Source organism: Bombyx mori, chromosome 12 (genome assembly GCF_030269925.1).
Source record: "Bombyx mori chromosome 12, ASM3026992v2".
NCBI lineage: Eukaryota > Metazoa > Arthropoda > Insecta > Lepidoptera > Bombycidae > Bombyx > Bombyx mori.
The window spans coordinates 11,478,680-11,493,876 of record NC_085118.1 but is presented as its reverse complement, the minus strand read 5'-3'; the positions used below and the strand labels follow the sequence as shown (position 1 = coordinate 11,493,876).

The 15,197-nt window shown below is 42.4% G+C and overlaps 1 protein-coding gene and 1 long non-coding RNA gene across 5 annotated transcripts in view; one reads left to right on the top strand and one right to left on the bottom strand.

The window, feature by feature from the left end:
• Positions 1–292: 292 nt before the first annotated feature.
• LOC101746344 (protein turtle) overlaps positions 293–15,197 on the bottom strand; it is a 76,504-nt gene continuing 61,599 nt past the window's right edge. For 3 of the 4 annotated variants that reach the window (XM_038014593.2, XM_038014594.2, XM_062671543.1), the window contains 8 exons: positions 14,777–14,968; positions 10,337–10,558; positions 9,768–9,876; positions 9,539–9,622; positions 8,981–9,166; positions 7,726–7,953; positions 6,197–6,266; positions 293–5,306 (listed from right to left, as the gene is read on the bottom strand). In XM_038014593.2, coding sequence (XP_037870521.1) covers positions 4,328–5,306; positions 6,197–6,266; positions 7,726–7,953; positions 8,981–9,166; positions 9,539–9,622; positions 9,768–9,876; positions 10,337–10,558; positions 14,777–14,968 — 2,070 coding nt within the window. In that variant the 3' untranslated portion in view covers positions 293–4,327. Of the gene's footprint in view, positions 5,307–6,196; positions 6,284–7,725; positions 7,954–8,980; positions 9,167–9,538; positions 9,623–9,767; positions 9,877–10,336; positions 10,559–14,776; positions 14,969–15,197 lie in introns of all 4 variants that reach the window. The other variant, XR_009974516.1, reaches the window with a different exon arrangement.
• LOC134199868 (uncharacterized) lies at positions 5,313–8,956 on the top strand. The gene is made up of 3 exons (XR_009974522.1): positions 5,313–6,974; positions 7,663–7,974; positions 8,792–8,956. It is a non-coding gene; the product is annotated as an uncharacterized LOC134199868 (long non-coding RNA).

Below are 15,197 nucleotides of genomic sequence, written 5' to 3'. Positions count from 1 at the left end.
ATGGCGGCAAAGGGACAAGGGCGGCTACTCCACAAACTTGAGGTTAAGCTTCTTTTCACTTGTCCCAAAAATAAAATTGAGTCCTCTAAAAAGTGTAAACATTTGAATGGACTACTAATCGTTTTTGGAAGGGCGTCACACATTTTTTGAGCAATGTTGTAATAGTTAAAATGGTACTATACCATCGATCGTCAATAGTAAATTCGACATTTTGTTAAAACTTGGTCTGAATAACAAAAAAAAATGTTATTAACAAATAAAGAGGAGATCATTACAAATAAATAATACCACATTTTTATCGTAGCAACGTTATTGTATTTTCTTTTGAATTGAACCTTTCGTGCTTACACAGTAAACACACGATCTCAACACTTATAAACTAAAAATATTCTATGTGTAAAAATTAGAATAGAGACCACAATCCAAAAACGTTGCTCGAGCAACTTCAGGTTCACAAGGCAAATGTATATTCGATTATTCGAAAGTGCTAATCAAAATGTTGGATATAAACACTTTATTGTTACATATTGTGCTGAGATATTGTGCATAATGCCTTACGTTTTAATATCGAGTGCCTTCTCATCGCAATACATAACTGCCGTCGTGCAAGAATTTTCATTTAATTACTTTGCTTATATTCAAACTGATATACGATTTACATTATTCTAAAATATTGCTATCTTTTCATTTTAGTCCATAATAGTTAATTTGGATATTATCTTATTAGGCTATGTTCGAGTCGCGAATGAACATAATACGTAAGGTGCTATAATCATTTCATTCAAATGAATCATTGAAACAAAATAAAAATGCTCCGACATCGGGTACAATGCTTCGTTAGTAAAGTTACGAAAAATAAGTACTTAATAGGATTAAATTTTTTGATGTAATGTATTATTTAAAGTTCGCCGAAAACCATCGACCATTGTGCTTAGTGCGAGTTTTTTAACGTTATCGATAGCGTAAAAGTTAACCCAATTTTGTATGCAGTTAGAACAGCGCCCCTGACGGCAAACGTAGGCAAACGATCCCATTCCATACAAATATGAGCTAACTTTTACGCTATCGAAAACGTTAAAAAACTCGCACTAAGCACACTGATATCTCAGGCCGACCATATAGACGGAGGACTCTTTTTAAGAATTCGTTGCTGAGCATGCAGTCCTATTACGTATGTACGTCCTTTTGAACGCATTAAAACGTTGAGGTTTATTTTGTAACGATAAAGCAAAGACTAGATATCACATGGTTTGAGCTATATTTTATCATCTTCTATGAATTGTATAGTGTACTTATAAATTTGTCAAAATAATTAGTAATTACGATGTACCTTAGACAGCACATTTTAATTGAGTTTAAGTCTTCGACGTTGTAATGCTGTTCGATTCAATATTGTTTGTTACACTTCCGATAAAATTCAGAAATAGAACCTACTCAAACTAGGCACTAAAAGTTGTGCAGCTACGTAATAATAAATGTTGTGTTCAGTGCTCTCCCAGTGTTTGCGATGCGATCGAATCCACTTTAATTTACAATTAAGATTTCTACTAGGTATACCATTTTATGTGTAAGTAAGTACATATACCAATGTAGATAAACGAGATAATCATAAACGAGTTTGTAAATGCTCTTCTCGATTGATATGCTTGCTGCAGTATTTGACGTAAAATTAAGATTTACTGTACACAGAAAACATTTTCTTAAATTTAAATGAACCTTAAAGTCGGAACAGTTTTTTCTTTGATTCGTACCAAATTATGAAATTAGGCGTATTATCGTAATACGATTGTTTTAACCTTTAATATTTTACAGTTGGTCAGTCAAAAAGTTTGAGCATAATTATAATAATTTATGTTGTATTTAATTACGGTAAATTTTATTGCACATTATTATCGAATCTAATTATTATCTATCCAGTTTAAAAATATCTACCGCAAAAGAAGAATCACTTGCAAATTTTACAAGTAAAATATCCAGTTCGTTGGCTCATAACTTTTGAGCTCAGAGAGCTCACTCTCAACCAACTATTTGGCATTAAAAATAAGGTAAACTTCCAGAGGACTTACTTAAAACTGTATTGTGTAAGACAAGGTATTGTAATTTCAGATTGTTCATAAAATAAAGAAATCCGTTTTAAAACAGTCGAGAACGCAGGCGTACTTATTCCCGCGCGTCACTCCAGTAAGTACATGCACGCGTTAACTACATCTTACCGTACCTATCTATCGTTTATGTTAATTACTCAATCTCTTTAAAGCGTACATTTTTAATCTTACTTCTTAAAAGTTCCTTAACATTGATATTCGAATTAAAAGTATTGCCTTCAAAATAATAAGTACAAAAGTGTAACGTGCACTTTAAGGAGTTCTCTAGCACTTTTTTTGATAAATCTACTAACAAACGTAACACTAAACAGTCTTGTGTTTTGACTGGTCAACTATAGTATAGGTGGGATCGCTTCAGGAACCGATAAGAACGTAAATAAGGATTTAGGGAAAAATAACATCGATACATAGAACTTTGTGAGGATTTTACGAGTGCACGATCATTTAAAAAGCACTTGTACGTATTAATCTCGTGTTTTTATTTATTCGAAAGGTGGAAATTATTAAATGACTAAAAATATAAGTGAAATTAATCAGTACACGTGCTTTAAATCAGATTTATATAATTTTGTAGCTCTACAATACAACAATAATTAAACCAAGTAATAACGTTGAAAAAAACTTAACATTCAATACGAAACTTGTACAGTATAAAACAATTGACTTTAATGATGCAAAGTACACAGGTCATTAACACGCCACGCTAGCAGGAAATGCATATAAAACGTAGACACTCGTATGTAAATGTATAATCAAATATTATATTATTTCTTATTGAATTCAGTTAGCTAACTGTTGTTCCGGATCATTAAAATTTTCATTATTAAACTATTATCAATTGATTTGTCTTTTGAAGGCTAGAACGTCAGCGTGCAATGCCTTAAGCGTTTGCAATAAGTTTTTCCATTACAATAATTTATAAAATAAATAAGAATGTAATATAATATCTAAGTTTTTACATATGTACAGTTTTTAAATTATATCTTGAGATGAAAAACTAAAATAAAAATAGTAATAATAATATAATAATAAAATTTGTACTTCAAAAATTATAATCCATTATAAAGTAAAAAACAAATCCGATCACATTATCATTCTAAATTATATCTAGGATCTACTTAATGATTATTTTGATTGTATATTTATTTTCGAACTCTATCAAGTGCGGTCACTCAGGGACGAGGCGCTGTCGTGTCACGATCTGGAGCCCAATCAAAATGTCCCATACCGAATTTGTATATACACACTAAAAGTAATAATAACATTAATATGTTTCGCACGCGTCCCCCCTCAGTGACCGTCCGCTGTTGAGACTCGTTTATTAAACATTATTCGTAATTTAACGTTAATAACTACAATATAATGTTGGTATGAGCGGTGTCGTGGATGCCTCCCCGCTCATACCTAAAGCGTGTAGGTGCACGCCGCCCGCGCTGCCTGCAGGACTCGCAACCGTACCAACAAACTATACCGGAACCCTATAAATAATCCATGTATATCCCATCCCATCTAACGTAACATCCCAGAGGACATGAATTATAGTTTCAATTGTTCGTTGTTAAATATTAAGATTATGCGATTTACAATTGATCGATATCAAAATGTTTTTTTTTTTTAATAATAGGCACGTTTCTATAGCACTTCTGTTTATTCAAACAAGGGTAAACCTAAATACCTATACTAAGATTTTAGGCACGGTTTTAGTTTTAATGAGGAGGACGTACGAGTACCTGTGTAGATGGTTATTTAAAACATACTGGATCACTAAATTGTTTACAGACTTTCAGATGTAAAAAGTTGTACAACATTATAATTGACATTCATTCGTAGATAGAGCATTCAACTATCGGTTAAGGCGAGCAGGCAACGTGGACGTAACGTCACTGCATCCACTTTTAAACATACGTTAAGTATTAAAGTCAAAGTCGATTTACGACTCACCTGTCGGTCCTAAACTATTTAAAAATAATGGCCACTAGGATCGTAGCGACCGTGGTGGGATGCATCAACCTTTAAACTGAGTACGCATGAAATCGTGGCTAATTCACGATTGTCCTACTCTCGGAGCGCGTCGAACGATTTACATCTTGCTGAATGTGTTCGAGGACGAAGCGCCTAACATCCGTATTTGTAAATCAGTGGAAATATTCGTTTCGATTTCTAGCGATTAACATGCGTCAGTTAAAATGTGATACGGTGGGAAGCAGCAGAGCCGGTGGCGATCAGCAGACGGTCTCAGCGGGTGCGGGCGCGGGCGCGGGAGCGGGCGCGACCAGCGAGCCCAGGGGCGACAGCGGCTCCGGTGAGCGCCGACGCAACGCCTGGCGCTTGCGGAACTCCAGGAACTCTTCTTTCATGGCTCGAACACGTGCTTCTACATCGTCCCGCGTTGGTCGAGCACGTGTGCGCTCCGGAGTCGAAGGAGTAGGGGTGCGAGTCGCGCGGTCCCACTCATAGTGCACGTCCACCGAGCCCGCATCCCCTGCCTCACCTGAGCATGGCCGAGGCGGGGGCGCCGGTGGTGGAGGTCGGTACGGCGGTGGTCGCCATTCCGCCAGGCTGCCGGTCCGACTGCTCCGGTTCTGCTGAGTTGAAGACGCGTTTTTGCTTCCAAACCCACTGGATGACGATCGACTCTCGGGAGAAGCTTCGTGTGGAGGTGGAGGCGCGTCTACGACCGTGCGAGGCCTGGCGTGTCTCGATTGCGGCCGGGCCCTCGGCCGCCCAAGTCCACCGATGACGCCACGAATAGGCTCACCGCTTTGCCGAATGGATCGCAGACGGAAAGGCGACGGAGGGGTCGGAAACGATCCGTCAGCTGAGCTCGGAAACGGGACCGAACTGAGGTCGGAAACGTGAAGAGGCGACCATGGCGTCCAGGCCGCCGCCCAAGGAGGCCAGGGCGGCCACCGCGGCCAGTGCATTGCCAGCGCCGGCGACGAGGCACGAAACATAGGTGGTGCGGCAGAAGGGCGAAGAGGAGCGCGTAGACGCGGCAAGAATCCACCGTCATCGGAGGACGAGGGTGCGAGGGAGGGAGCGACGGAGGGCGCGAGGGAGGGAGCGGGGGACGCAGAGGGCGCCGACACCTGCGCCTGCATCCAGTACGGCGCCTCACCTCCGCATCGCGACGCCGGCCATACCCAATTCGCAGTAAACCGCAAACACTGCACTAAACTCGATATTCCGCGTTCACTAAATCTGTAATAAAGTAAAGCACATTTGTAGCTTTTGTTTTCATGGCTGGCTTTGTAACAAGGAGTACTGTAAGTCGCATTGTTCTTATTACGTTGCGAGGCACGTGTTGTGATCTACTTAACACTGGGTGGAGCGGGGCTTAACTGTCCATACAGCAATTTTTTTAATAAGAATGTCTGTTTCATTCATGTTTCATTTTAATGACATAATTTTTTACCTTTATCATGCAAGTATGTAACCAGATGGACATTGAACACATAAAAATCATCGGATTAAGTTTCCAATGATTGAAGTAAACATTGCACATGCCGTTATTGTCGTATATATATATTTTAGGTGACAACGTTTGAGAAGCGACGCTGTTTGTACTGTAACCACCTATTTGTACCTAAACATTCAATCTGAAGTTAGGCAAAAGAAAAAAAACCTACCTGATTTCCTGCGAAGTCAGCAGCATGTGCAAGATTAATAAATTTACATTATAATCTATATATATAAATAAAATTAGAGTGTCTGTTTGTAATATTGAAATAGCCTCTTTTTACTACAGGCATATGAATATATTACGGTACATAGGTACACCAAAATAACATTTTTTACAATTTTTGTCTGTCTGTCTGTTTTTTCCGGCTAATCTCTGAAACGGCTGGAGCGATTTTGACGGGACTTTCACTGATATGTAGCTGATGATATAAGGAGTAACTTAGGCTACTTTATTTTAGACTATTTTCGCCCCGCGGCTTCACTCGCGGTACGATAATAACCGCGGGTAACATCGCGGGACTCAGCTATCAATAATAAAATTGAATGTTTCCGAAGCGAAGCGAGGGCGCGTCGCTAGTAGACAATATAAATAGACGTTTGTTATTTATTCTCTGAATAAAGCGACTTACTTTTTAAAAGGCACTTGAGTGCTGTCAGCTGCGCGGAGGTCTGTGAGTCGCGCCGCTACCATGTTGTATGCTGTAATCGTATAATTTCTGTGCATTAACGCGGTGTAGAGCTCGGTCCGTCGTTTCGCCGGAGAACGCGGCCGCCGCCCGCCACCCGACACCCGATCCTTATACATCCATCACCACCACCCACCATATTGTCAACTCTAAGCCTTCATGCACTCAAAAATATCAATGTAATATGTAAAATGATGATACATGTGATATCCGAAGTGCAGGTGTCCGGTCGTCATGACAAAAAAAAAACACGTGAGTATTACTTTCAGAGTTTCTATATGTAGTTCAGATAAAGTTTTATTGTTGATTTAAAAACCGACGTGCAATGAATATATGTTAGGTTAAAATAATTCGGAAGCAAAACGAATGTAGAAAAAAAGTCTTAATTTTGTTTGTATGTTTCTTCGATTAAAAGGTATGTTGTCTTTTGTTTTACAATATTGTTTTTCATTTATTTTTCAGTGCATTAATCATTATGACAGTAAAATAGCAGATGAAGTGGTGATGTGAAAATACACAGCATTAAAATGTGTTATGAGAACAGAATCTTATCCGTATTTGCTTAAAAAAGATTGGGCTATTATATCAATAAATGTTATATATTATATCAAAAAATATTTCAAGGATATTTTCCAAATAAACGTATACTAAGCAGAAATCTTCAACCAGAACAGCATGCGAGCGCGTTGGAAAATAAAATAAACATGCCAAGCTATTTTTGGTAAGCTTTTGACGTAATGACGCTTTGTGCTCAATGTTTTAAAAAAAACATATTTATATTTAAAATGTTTTAAAATTCGTACATAGAATATATACTTAAAACTAAATATGAACACAAAACGACAATGACCACGTATATACTACAGGATTATATGAAAAGCTGTCCTGCTTTGTCATCGACAATATGGTAAGGTATAGCCTCTGGTAACTACATTGAGGAATTAAGTTGCAATATAGTCAGGACTGTTTCTTGAATTTTATGTTCGCTACGTGCAGCATTTATTTCGATGTGTGTCGTAAATATCTTATTATATCTATGTAGATTTAATCTTGAATTCTTTGATTTTAAACAAAAAAATTCTGAAATGTGTACTGAAGATACAAAATAAATAGCATTTAACAAGACTTAAATCTTTAAACAAGCAGTACAAATGTTATAATTATTTATTTATCGAACAAGCTGGTTCTTTTATAGACCGTAATATTTAGTTTTAAGATCGGGGCATTTTTTATTGAAATATCTTCAAACTTGACAGAAAAAATTTTCAAACATTACTATTGTTTTATCGTTCGATATGTACTGTAGTATCCACATTTACGGCCTCGTCTTCAATTTTAAATGATATTGTATGTAAAATGCATCGATTTATCTAGCTTTTTTTTTTCTTTTTATTTTTTTTTAATTAAAGAAACAGTCCGTGAATGGGAAATGTCCGGGACGGGCGAGCGGCCGCCGCGCGTGTTGGCCTCACCTTTCTCCTGCTTACGCCGTTTACGCTTGTTACATATCTTGACGGCACACACGGACAGTATGATGGCGACGATGAAGAACAGAATCCCACCCACGACACCAGCCGTGATCGCTTTGTGCTTCACGCGTGCCGGCACCGGGAACCTCACTTCGTCCGAACTCTCGTAGCTGGTCGCCGAGTTCGCGAGTACTCGAAAATAATAAGTACGCCCGCCGACTAAGTTCTTAACTGGAATGCGAGACACAACGGGTCAGTGCTTAAAATCACACCCACACTGTGCCTTATTAATGAGGATTTTTATCCGCTCTTTTGAAACATGTGATTTAATAGTTTTTGTTCATTGATTTATGATAATATGCTCATTATTTTCATTAAAACTTTTTTATTTATTTTTTATTGCTTAGATGGGTGGACGAGCTCACAGCCCACCTGGTGTTAAGTGGTTACTGGAGCCCATAGACATCTACAACGTAAATGCGCCACCCGCCTTGAGATATAAGTTGTAAGGTCTCAGTATAGTTACAACGGCTGCCCCGGCTGCCGGCTCAAACCGAAACGCATTACTGCTTCACGGCAGAAATAGGCAGGGCGGTGGTACCTGCTCGTGCGGACTCACAAGAGGTCCTACCACCAGTAAGTAAACTCAACCTACTTACTTTAAAATACCGCGGGTAAAAATGAATCGCTCCCGAAAACGAAGACACGATATTGGTGCCGATTTCGTCAGCAGAGAGTCATTCAAAAAATATATTTTTATGCGTTTATGTGTGTACGCAATATAATAGATTTACCATAAGCAGCGTGAAGGTTCCACCTGCCTTTATGATTGCGTGTTTCAATAAATATGAAAGTCATTTTGTTCCTAGCGAAGCCAGACGATACAGGGGGCGGGTTGTGATCGTCATTTTTGTAAAACTTCAGCAAGTCTAGGAACTTTTTTTTTTCTCCTACCTAAACTCAAGGTCTAGGGGATCATATTAGCGTCACCGGGCTAGTAGGTAAGCTCACGAGGCTCAAACCTGACGATGTTGCTAACACGAAATCCAGCAAAAGCCGTGCTTCGCAGAATCTACCACCGGATCGGAAACACGACTCACTGACAAGATCCGGCGAGAAACTCACTGAGTTGTGTCTGTGGGTTCATTTACTCGCTGAGCCCTTCGTCGCAAGCGACGGGTTCGACGAGAACAATGACCGGAGGAACTCATGAAGCCGCCGCTCACAACAACATACATGGTAATAACAAAATTCTCACCTAAATAACTGGTCTCTTCAGGTCGTATCTGGCCCCTGTTGAGGGTCTTCCACTGCGCGTCAGTGCGGTACTTGATGGTGTAGTACTGAACAAGCTGCGCACGTTCTAAAGGTCCTTGCCAAGTTATTAAGAATCCATTATGAACCTCTGTCACTGTCAGATTCCGTGGGGGACCTGGTTTCGGGCCTTAAAAAAATGAATAAAAAATTGGTAACGTTTTCTAATGTTATACAAACAGGGAAAATGTATGTAGACGAGAGATTCTATAGTTGAATTTCAATTAGTAGATGATTATTTGGAGATGTATAAATAATAATTGGAGAATCCAGCAAACAGGACTGTTGAAATGTTTAAATATATCAAAATTCAAGCAACTACAAATATAACAACTTTTAACACTGTACAACTGTACAGAAACTACGATATTACTGATTAGTTCAGATGCTAGCCATGTTAGTAAGATTAAAGCTTAAAACGTCTCACATAAATAAATAAAAATAGTTTAAAAATAAATACGAAGCTACATAGAATTAATGTGTTACGTAAATAGTATTGTACCGGAGCCTTCAGGTGCGTTTTGAAATATCTTTTCGTCGATAGGACCAGCGGCGGTCGTGGGTACCTTTGGCTTGGCACCTACATCTATAAAATACAAGCTTTTGTTAATCCCAAACACCACAAAACAAACACTGTCCGATTAGGTTAATAATATTCATAAATAAATGTTAGTACACCAAAAGTTATGTTAACAGCAAATAAATTTGTGCAATTATATTCGTTCACTCACCGAGCGTTCTTATTGTAATTGCTTTACTCATCATTCCTTCGCCTATAGTATTCTTGCTATTTACTTGAAACTCGTATGTTGTCCCAGGTTGTAGACGGTTAATTGTTACCTAAGAAATTTAAAAATAAATTTAATGCAAGAATCCTGGCACAAACATGAGGCTAAAGCGTTTTACGTTCGATTTATCGAGTGATCTGATTTTGTTTCAAATCGTATTGCAAAGTACCAATCTCTATTGCGATTGAATGAATGAATGAAAAAATCACTCAGCTCATGTCCACAAATGAAGCACACGAAGATAGAATAACATTTTATTAATTTGGGTAGTTACCATGTAGGCAAGCGCACTATACATCCATGCTATTTTACCCTAGAAACATGTTCTGTGATAGTAGAAATTTAATATGGAGGGTCGTTTGAGGTGGTTGATCATCATCATCATCATCAAAAACAAAAAATTAACAAAACGACCTACGTGGAAGAGACCCGCTCACTGGTAATGATACCAGATAATGACATTAAAAATAGATTAATAAATTATGTCTTTTTTTGTATCTATGTTAACTCACAGATGTAGCACCAGGGGGCGTCACGGGAACTTTGGTCCACTCAGAAAATCCAGCTTCCCTGTACCATATCGTATAGTCCTGTTTGTAGTCAGGACCTCCGGCGTATCCTGGTTGCCACCGCAAAGTAACTTGGAACTCAGTTGCTGTTCCAGACACATTGTACGGAGCATGGGGTTGCGTGCCTTCTATCACTAATTGCGTGTCCGCTACGATTGTTGCCACCTACAACGAGATTGCCAACAAATCGCTTAAATTCTACTACTAAAAAATTATTACTGGTGGTAGAACGTCTTGTGAGTCCGCGCGGGTGGGTAACCCCCCCCCCTCCCTGTCTGTTTCTGCCGTGAAGCAGTAATGCGTTTCGGTTTGAAGGGTGGGGCAGCCGTTGTAACTATACTTGAGACCTTAGAACTTATATCTCAAGGTGGGTGGCGCATTTACGTTGTGGATGTCTATGGGCTCCAGTAACCACTTTTTTTTTTTTTTTTTTTTTTTTTTTTTTTTTTTTTTTTTTTTTTTTTTTTTTTTTTTTTATTGCCTTTGTAGGCAGACGAGCATACGGCCCACCTGATGGTAAGTGGTCACCGTCGCTCATGGACGTCAGCAATGCCAGGGGCAGAGCCAAGCCGCTGCCTACCATAAAGTACTCTCCGCAAGCCTCGTTTGAAGAAGGACATGTCATAGCGCTCGGAAAACACCGTGGAGGGGAGTTCATTCCAAAGCCGGATGGTACGTGGCAAAAAAGATCTTTGGAAACGCACTGTCGATGAACGCAGCGGTTCCAGATAATATGGATGAACTCTGCTCCGATGGCGGGAGGTGCGATGATAAAAAGGAGATGAGGGAATCATCTCGAATAATTCCTCAGAGCATTCCCCATGGACCATGCGGTATAAAACACAGAGAGAACCGAAGTCCCTCCGTAGACCCAGAGGTTCCAAGCGATCCGCGAGAGCAGGACTATCGACCATCCGAACAGCCCGTTTCTGTATGGAGTCAAATGGAAGTAGCTGGTATTTGGGAGCCCCGGCCCAGAGGTGAGAGCAGTACTCCACGCGAGGTCGGACCTGCGCCTTATAAAGCGCAAGTCTTTGTCCAGGCGTGAAATACCGCTTCGCTCTGTTGAGAACTCCCAACATTTTAGAGGCCAATTTGGCTTTACCTTCCAAATGACTCCGAAACTGGACATCGCTCGAAATATCGACCCCCAGAATCCCGATACTCGCGGAAAGCTGCAGGGATACTCCTTGAAATTCCGGCGCCATGACAAAAGGGTCCTTCTTCGCAGTGAACGCGCAAACCTGTGTCTTCAATGGGTTGAACTGAACTGAATTCAGTTCACCCCACTTGGAAACCCGCCCCAGAGAGTTCTCCACTTCAGACACAAGTTTTAATCGCCTCTCGTGTACAACGCTTCGAGAGAGACTCTGATGGCCGATATATCGCGCATCCCCCGTGCTATCATCCGCATAGCAATGCATGCCATCAATGGATAGCATGTCATTGATATGCAGTATGAAAAGCGTGGGGGAGAGCACCGAACCTTGTGGAACACCAGCGTTGATGGTCATGGTATCGGAGCAGCAGCCGTCGACGACAACTGTGATGCTCCGTCCATCCAAAAAGCTAGCGATCCACTTGCAGAGTCCCTCAGGGATCCCGTATGCTGGAAGCTTCGATAGAAGTGCCCTATGCCAGACCCTGTCGAAGGCCTTCGCGATGTCAAGGCTCACGGCGAGAGCCTCGCCCTTGCTTTCCAAGGCTTCAGCCCATTTATGTGTGAGGTATACAAGAAGATCGCCAGCTGAGCGACCATGACGGAAACCGTACTGCCGGTCACTGATCAGCTGGCGATCTTCTTGTATACTTGTATCCTCAAGATACTTAAGAAGTTGGATGTTAATGATTCGCTCCATCACCTTGGAAAGCAAGGAAGTTATCGCGATAGGTCTGTAATTCGAGGGGTCCGACCGGTCACCCTTTTTGGGGATAGGGTGGACATGAGCAGTCTTCCACGAAGACGGAACCCTGTTGGTATTGTACGAGAGGCGATATAGACGCGTTAGCGCGGGTGTCAACTCAGGGGCGCATGTTTTTAGAACCACTGCGGGGATGCAATCTGGCCCACTCGACTTATGGACATCAAGAAACCGAAGCTCCTGTCTGACCGCACGCTGTGTGATGCGAATCTCAGGCATGGAGCTGTCACACCGGGAGATGTTGGGCGGCGTGGCTCCTCCGTCATCCAAAGTCGAGTATGAGGCAAAGAGCTTGACCAGAAGGTCAGCCTTCTCCTTCGCACTATGAGCCAGACTGTCATTGGACTTACGCAGTGGTGGAAGGCTAGACCTGCAGAAGTTACCTTCTGCAGCCTTAGCCAGCGACCAGAAAGCACGGCTCCCAGAGGGATAGCTATTCAGTCGCTCGCCAATTCTGGCAACGTGCTCCGACTTCGCCTTGGCAATAGCCTTCTTATAGGACCTAGAGGCGGCGTTAAATTTCCGCCTTTTCTCCGAGATATCAGGATCCCGGCATCTCCTAGCAACATTAAATGCCACGTATGCAGACCGCTTGAGGCGTGCAGCATCCCTACTGGCTTTATTATACCAGGGTTTGCTGCGACCCCCAACGGGCACCTCAGAAGAAGGAATGAATAATTCCATTCCCTGAAGCACCACGTCTTTAAGTCGGTCCGCACAGACGTCAGGATCATCGGAGGAAAAGCAGAGCCGCCCCCATGGGTAGGATGCGTAAAATTCACGCATTCCATCCCAGTCTGCTGACCTGTACCGCCAAACTCTTCGAAACCCGGTCGTCGTTCGACGACTAGGACGAGAGAGTGGTATGGCAGCACGGATAAGACAGTGATCAGACGATCCAAGTGGAGCGTCGACCACCACACTGTATCCAGCTGGGTGAGTGGTCAGCAGAAGGTCCAACAAAGAAGGCTCGTGCCCCTCAATGTCTGGGACACGGGTGGGCTGTGTCACCAGTTGAGAGAGGCCGTAGGACAAGGCGAAATCGTAGGCAGCCCGACCCGGGAGGTCAGTGGTTCTGGACCCCAACCACTCCTGGTGATGAGCGTTAAAGTCACCAAGGACCACCACCTCCGCAGATGGGTACTGCTCAAGCACGCGGTCAGTCCCCTCTTGTACATGCTCAAACAGAGCTGACCCCGCATCACTGCTGTGAGACCTGTACAGGCAAGCGTAGACTCGGGTACAGCCCCCATAGTCCACACGTAGCCACAAGAGGGACAGGTCCCGTTGCTCGAGGCCCCGAAGCCGACGACAGCAGACATCCTCCCGGATAAACACGCACACCCCGGCTTTACGCAGGAAGGTGTGCTCCAATGCGTAGCCGGGGTATCCGAGGTACGACGTATCATCCGGGGCAGATATCTGCGTCTCAGTCAGGAAAAAGAGGGCAGGCTGCGCCGTCTCAAGGTGGTGATGTACGGCGTCAAGGTTACTGTGTAGGCCCCTGACATTGCTGAAATCCACATTAAACGTGGAATAGGGATCCGCCGAAAAAACTCTTTTTCTTTTGTCGACTTTCATGATAGATAATTTTAGTTGGAGAGTAAGGATTTGGAGAGGTAGGATGCTAGAGGTGAGATCAAGGCAATACCTGAATAAAGCGCAGGGCACAATGAACACTCGATCCGGGGGTGCGCGAGAAGCTGACGCAGGGCATGGAAGGGCCCCCAGTCCACCCTGCATACGATCGCCGGGATCCACTCCGGTCTCCGACTCCGGCACGACGACCGCATGACAGGATTTTACACCGGTTGGCGGGACAGCTTCCTGGGGCGGAGTTTAGTTGTGACACCCAGGTTCAGGTCCCCTACTGACCGGCGGGCGGCGGCAGGCACCGTTTCACTGGGTCTCCCTATACCCCCGTCAGCAACCCACGCCCCGCGGACTTGCGCGCACGTTTGCTCTGCCTGTTCCAAGCATCACCAAGACTCACCCCCAACAAGGAGGAGGAAAGGAAAGGAATAGAACTGGCTCTCCAACCCACATGCCGGAACACAGCTAGGCTATTTGGCGGCAGACTCTAGTTGGAGGGTGGTCGCCAGCCAGTCGGACTAGGTCCTACCACCGATTGTGTTTTCGGCTCCCGTTTAGCACCACCCAGGGGTTACTTGTAGGGAATCGCGGGTTAAACCTACGGAAGCGGGAAGCATCAACCCCCAGGTTAACTTAACACCAGGTGGGTTAGTCCACCCATCTAAGCTGTAAAAAAATCGTTTTTATTTATTAATATTACTTTGTTAATAGTGACGAAGTTGAAAATCTATGGAACAAGATGAATTCATATAAAACTTTTAGAGCCGTTGACCATCTAGTAATAATTTTATTTTTTAATTTTTGTGAAATTTTATGGGCTTAAGTTGCCTGAAATAAACCCATTTTATTTCATTTCGTTAACGCTGACCTCATTGGACGCGACACATTGGTAGATACCAAAGTCTTGTCGGCGCAGTGTATCGATGGTGATGTTTCCGCCCACAGCTCGGACTCTGTTCTTCTGAAGCGGTAGACCGTCACGCCGCCGCCACGTCACGCTCGGTCGCTGTGTGCCTTCAGACTCTTGTGCTTCGCAGTGCATCTCTACAGATTCACCGACCTAAATAAAAAAACAAGATATGCATCGCATAGTAACAGTGCTGTTAGTTAATACATTGTGGTGATCAAATAGGAACAGCAATTAGATTCGAAGATAATCGTTGTATTGCACCGTTCACTTTTTGGTGCCCGAGTTACAGGTAATATTAGATGCCTAACTTTTCTGGTGACAGGTATATTAGATGGGCCGTGAGCTAGTGTGTTTCTTAAATTAACATTTCAAAAATGAT